Consider the following 5,984-nt stretch of genomic DNA (forward strand, 5'->3'; position numbering starts at 1 on the left):
AATAGGGAATCACTGCAGCTTTCATCATTATCTAATGTGACTAAACCATAATGATCACCACAATTGTATGCACTTAATGACATAGATCAAATATGGATAAGTGGCATGGAAATTACATGCAATGTGATCTCAATCATGTTTATTTCCAACTGGTCCAAACTTTATTCTTTATAGAGATCCACTCAAAACGCAACATATATATATTGCACAAAAACAAACTCAGAATAAAATTATAAGTATCAACTTTATTTCTGTAGAAAATCCAAATAATGCAAATATCTGGAAAAATTAAAAAATAAAGAAGACATAAAACATAAATGAGACTCCCACTAAACTAGGGTACCATAAGGAATTACACCCATATGAGGAGTATGCTCATGAAATACTTTAGGCAACAAACCTTTAGTAAGTGGATCAGCTAGCATAAAATTAGTCCTTATATGTTCTATAGAAATTTGCTTATTCTAAACTCTTTCCTTAACAACCAAAAACTTTATATCAATGAATTTTGACTTGGTTGTACTCCTATTGTTATTGGAATAAAGAACTACAGAGTTATTATCACAATATATTTTCAGTGGCCTTTCAATGTCATCAACCACACGTAAATTAGTGATAAAATTTCGCAGCCATATCCCATGGTTGGATGCCTCAAAATAAGCAATGAACTCCGCAGCCATGGTTGAAGAAGCTATAATAGTCTGTTTAACAGACTTCCAAGAGATAGCTCCTCCAGCCAACATAAAGATGTATCCAAATGTGGAGCGTTTACTATCTTGACATTCGACAAAATCAGAGTCTGAGCATCTAATGATCTCTAAACTGTTAGACTTTCGATAAGTGAGTATATATCCTTTTGTTCTCTTCAAATAACACATTACACGCTTTACTGCCTTCCAATGCTGCATCTCAGGATTACTTAAGTACTACAAATGCAATATCGGGACGAGTACAAACTTGAGCATACATTAGACTTCCCACAGCTGAAGCATATGGAATCTTTTGCATCTCATTTCTTTCAAGGTCATTATTAGGGCACTGTTTGAGGCCAAATTTGTCTCCCTTGGCTATAGGGGTATCTCCTGGTTTACTATCTTTCATGTCGAATCTATCTAAATTTTTTTTGATATAATTCTCTTGTGATAACCTTATGATACCATGAGAACGATCTCTTAGTATCTTAATACCTAATACAAAAGAGGCTTCACCAAAATATTTCATTTCAAAATTATTTGTCAAAAATCTCTTGGTTTCATGCAATAAGCCTATATCGCCACTGGCAAGCAATATATCATCGACATATAACACCAAGAATATACATTTACTCCCACTAAACTTATGATAAACACAATCATCAACCATATTTGCCTCAAAACCATATGAGGTAATAACTTGATGGAACTTGTGATACCATTGACGGGAATCTTGTTTGAGACCATAGATGGATTTCTTTAATTTTCATACCATAGACTTTGAGTCACCAGACACAAAATTTTCTGGTTGCATCATATAAATCGTTTCTTTAATGTCACCATTTAGAAACACTATTTTAACATCCATCTGATGGAGCTTTAAATCATAATGAGCTACGAGTGCCATTATTGTTCTAAAAGAATCCTTTAAAGAAATTGGAGAAAATGTTTCTTTATAATTGATGCCTTCCTTTTGAGTGAAACCTTTAGCAACTAAACGAGCCTTATATCTCTCGATATTACCTTTTAAATCCCTCTTGGTTTTAAATATCCATTTACAACCAATAGGTTTCACACCTTCAGATAATTCAACTAGATCCCAAACATTGTTGTCTTGCATAGATTTCATCTCATCCTTCATGGCATCAATCCACTTCTGAGAGTTATAACTGTGCATAGCTTGACAGAAGTTGATTGGATCATACTCTGTTAAACCAATGCCATCCTCATGTTCTTGGAGAAACACAATGTAATCATCTAGAATTGCACTTCTCCTTTCTCTAGTGGATCTCCTTAATGACCCTTTTTGAGGTTGTTGAGCTTGCTCTATAGGTATTTGAGGGAGAACCTCAATATCGTCTTGTGTTGGGATAATGTCAAGAATAACTCCATGATTGTCACCTATTACTGGGGTAGGTACTGGAATAGTAATAGGCACGAGGACTTGATCACTGTCAATGGAAGATTCTTCCTCAAAGACAACATTTCTTATGTTCTCTTCCATCCCAAACTCAACATCCTCAAGGAATCTCGCATTTCCTGTCTCAAAGAATGATCTAGTAGTGGGATTGTAAACTTTATAGCCCCGAGAGCGTTCAGGATAACCAACAAAATAACAGCTAACAATCCTTGACTCTAGCTTGCTTTCATGCGACCTATCAGGACGCACTTCAGCTGGACAACCCCAAATGTGTAAATACTTTAGACTTGGCCTTTTACCCTTCCATAGCTCATAAGGAGTTTTGTTAACTGCTTTACTTGGTACCCTATTTAGGATGTAAACTACAGTCTTAAGCGCTTCTTGTAACACCCCAGTTTTCAAAAAGGTTATTATTATTATTATTATTATTATTATTATTATATAATATTTGGTCATAATTATTTTAATAATTATAGAGGAATATTATTTTGTACGTTTTAAATAATTACTGTTTTGGACAATTATTTTGTACGTATTAAATAAGTATTTTTATTAACATTTTTAAAAAAGTATTTATATGTTTTAAGAGAAGGTTGATTTTATATGATATTTTGTTATTGATATTATATTATTATATTTTGGGGTCAGAAATATATTATTATTATAGAGGAAAAATATTTTATAATATACATGTATTTATTTTATTAAATTATTTTGAGAAAAAAAAGAAGTGGGTTAGAAGAGAAGGAAAATGGGTTGGGTTGACCCAGCCCAATGGATTAATTTTAAGAAAGGAGTCAGGTATAGGGATGGCAACGGGGCGGGGCGGGTACGGGTTTCATGATACTCGTCCCCGTCCCCGCAAGTAAAACTCATCCCCATCCCCGTCCCCATACCCGTCGGGTATGGATTTTCATCCCCATCCACATCCCCGTCGGGTATCGGGTATCGGGTATACCCGTACCCGTACCCGTACCCGTCAATTTTTTTATTTTTTATTTTTTTAAAAAAATAATATTTTTAAATTATTTTTTTTTATTATATTATAATTATAATTAGGTTATTTTTTTATCTCACATTATAATAAATAATCATACATAAAAAAATATTAAATTTTTTTAATATAATTAAATTAAAAGTGAATATTAAATTAAAAATGAGAACGGGGACGGGTACGGGTACGGGTACGGGGCGGGTAAGTACATACCCGTACCCGTACCCGTACCCGATTCAATATATCGGGTTTTACCCGTACCCATACCCGTACCCGGTCAAACCGGGTATTCCTCGTCAAAGTCGGGACGGGTTCGGGTATTACCCACGGGTACGGGTATATTTGCCATCCCTAGTCAGGTAGCGTTAATCCTATCTGTCTCATTTGCGTTCTGAAGGGTTAGGAAAAAAAAGAGGAGAAACAAAGAGCTCTAAGGAAGAGTACTCAGGAACGATCTTAGATCACACCAAGACCATTCATTTTCTGCTCATCCAGGTAAGGGGGGAGTGAGAAACCTTACTATGGGTGTGGCAATGTATGTTGGGTAGTGGGATTGACCTCCAATCCTGTGTTTGTGCATGCTCATGTATGAGGGATTTTCTCCAATTGTATCTGTTTCATCTATTGTTCCTCTTGTATGTAATTAATTGAATAAATTGCTTGAATGAATGATTAATTTCAGTTTTAAAATTGTAATTGTATGATTTGAGATTTCTATGGGTTCCTACGGGAAACCCTATGAGAAAACGGGCAAAATATGAATGAGTATATGGTTAATTTTGAAAATGAATATGTTTCGATATGAATTAGAGTGCTGTGTGGGTTCTTACGGGAAACCCTATGAGAAAACAGGTGAAATATGAATGTTTTCTGTTTTATTCCCTGAGTTTTCTATTGTGTTCTTTGATATTTGCATAGTGTAAATGTGTTTCATTTCGCAAATAGATGAGTTTTGATATGAATTAAAGTGCTCTGTGAAAATTGTGATAATATGATAATGTGATATGGTGATGCGATATTGTGACGTGATGTGATGATGCGATATGATGATGTGACATGATGATGAGATATGATAATGAGACATGATAATATGATATGGTGGTGTGATATGATGATGTGTTATGATGATGAGACATGATGATGAGACATGATAATATGATATGAGAATGAGATATGAAAATGTCATATGAGAAAAGCATGGAGTCTTGATTGACATTCATCATGTGCATAAATGTTTTTAAGGGTACGATATGGAATACACCGCCAGAGAAGGCCCCCTAGTGTAAAATCTTTGGGGATTAGTCCTTGGGGATAGCTCGGTTTGTAAGTCCCAGTCTCTCCCATTGTGTGCATGGGATGTATCTTGCGCGGCTTAGCTATCCCGATGAGACTCTGGTAGTATGTCCTTCTAGTGAGAGTGTGCAGAGGATGTGACCCAGCATGTACTCCTAGACTACTCTTCATGTATTGCTAGCGGCGTGCCATGTGATATGTTACTGGCGCCACATGCATGATAAAATGTAGTCCATGTCCATACATGTGCATTTTAATGTTATATGAAAAATTAATGTCTTGGATGAGTGAGATGGGATGATTTTATTAATTTATCTATGTTATACCCGTTTTGTTTGTGTTTGGCTATCCAACGTATATTTCTACACTGTGAGCTAGAGTGAGATGTTTCTCACTCCCTTTTCTCTTGTGTTGTTTTTCTTTGACTGTCATACAGGTGATTATCAGCATGAGGCTGAGGATGTTGGTGATGAAGCTTAGACTTCTATGTTGGGATTTGCTCTGATAGGACATGTGACATCAGGGCATAGATAGAATTAGATTAGAATGTTTTTATTAAATTATTTAGGAAGACCTTATATTATTTCTATGTAATTTCCGCTGATTAAGCTACTGTTTAAGTTATGGATGTGATTCCCTCTGTTTAAACATGTTCGGTATTTCAATTATGAAAAAAAATTTGTTATTCAATTTTTGTTATTTGTGTTATGGTATGTGGGGTAAAGGATGTCACATTAAGTGGTATCAGAGCAGGTCGATCCAATCGGCCATGAGTTATGTACTTATCATGATTCTTTTGTGTACTGTGATAGTGTTTTGTTTGTTATGTACTTTGGTGATGCTTTGCTTTGATAATGATGATGATGATGATCTCCTTGTGTTGATATTGTTGAGTTTGATACTGTTAGATTATATTGTAATTAGAGGAATGATAGATAGTGTTAGCTAATATCATTATGAATACTCTTCTTCATTCTTATGAGTGTTGGATTGTTTGATACTTCTTGCTTACGTAAGAAGTAGTGGTTGGGTGGTATCGCTTGTGTTGCAAGCATATGTGCGAGTAGTAGTAGACAAGATATTATGCTAATCAACTAGAAACTATTGGGACCTTAGATTTGGGTGAGACATTGATTTGTCGAGAGTTTATGGTTGATGAAGTTTCTAGAATCTATAGTTGTAGCGATTGAATCTAAAGAGGTTGTATGTTGAGAATTGGAGTTGAGTGTTCTTAATGAAAGGTTAAAAGGTCAGTGATTTTCTTGAGTTTTGGTGCTTGAATGTTAACCGTTTATGGTTTAGGTAGCATGTGAGTTTTATTTTCTAAGTTTGTTGTGCTAAATATGTGATTTTTTTGGTTTAGGATTGTAGTGGGAAGCTTGAATATGAAGTTGAGGTGTGAGTTTGGAAGGGTTGAGGTATTTTTGTGGCCGTAGATATATTGATACACTATTGTTGTTTGGTGTAGAGGATATTTTTACTGTAGTTTTGTTGTGCCAGTATGAGTACCGTACTGACAGATTTAGATTTTATGGTCTTCGCAAAAGTTATAGTCTTGGACTTTATCTTCCAAATGGAACTAGAA

At 35.0% G+C, this 5,984-nt stretch overlaps 1 protein-coding gene across 1 annotated transcript; it reads right to left on the reverse strand.

The window, feature by feature from the left end:
* Positions 1-464: 464 nt before the first annotated feature.
* Positions 465-908, reverse strand: LOC145956228 (secreted RxLR effector protein 161-like). Its single transcript, XM_083071791.1, has one exon. It carries the CDS (start codon positions 906-908, stop codon positions 465-467), a length of 444 nt encoding a protein of 147 aa, XP_082927917.1.
* Between the last annotated feature and the right edge of the window lie 5,076 nt (positions 909-5,984).

This window comes from Cajanus cajan, chromosome 3 (genome assembly GCF_000230855.2).
Source record: "Cajanus cajan strain Asha chromosome 3, NIPB_CcT2T_4, whole genome shotgun sequence".
In the NCBI taxonomy this organism is placed as follows: Eukaryota; Viridiplantae; Streptophyta; class Magnoliopsida; order Fabales; family Fabaceae; genus Cajanus; species Cajanus cajan.

Bases quoted from the DNA above. Each gene is read 5' to 3' on its own strand.
- LOC145956228 (XM_083071791.1), bottom strand. From the start codon at position 908: ATGCAGCATTGGAAGGCAGTAAAGCGTGTAATGTGTTATTTGAAGAGA.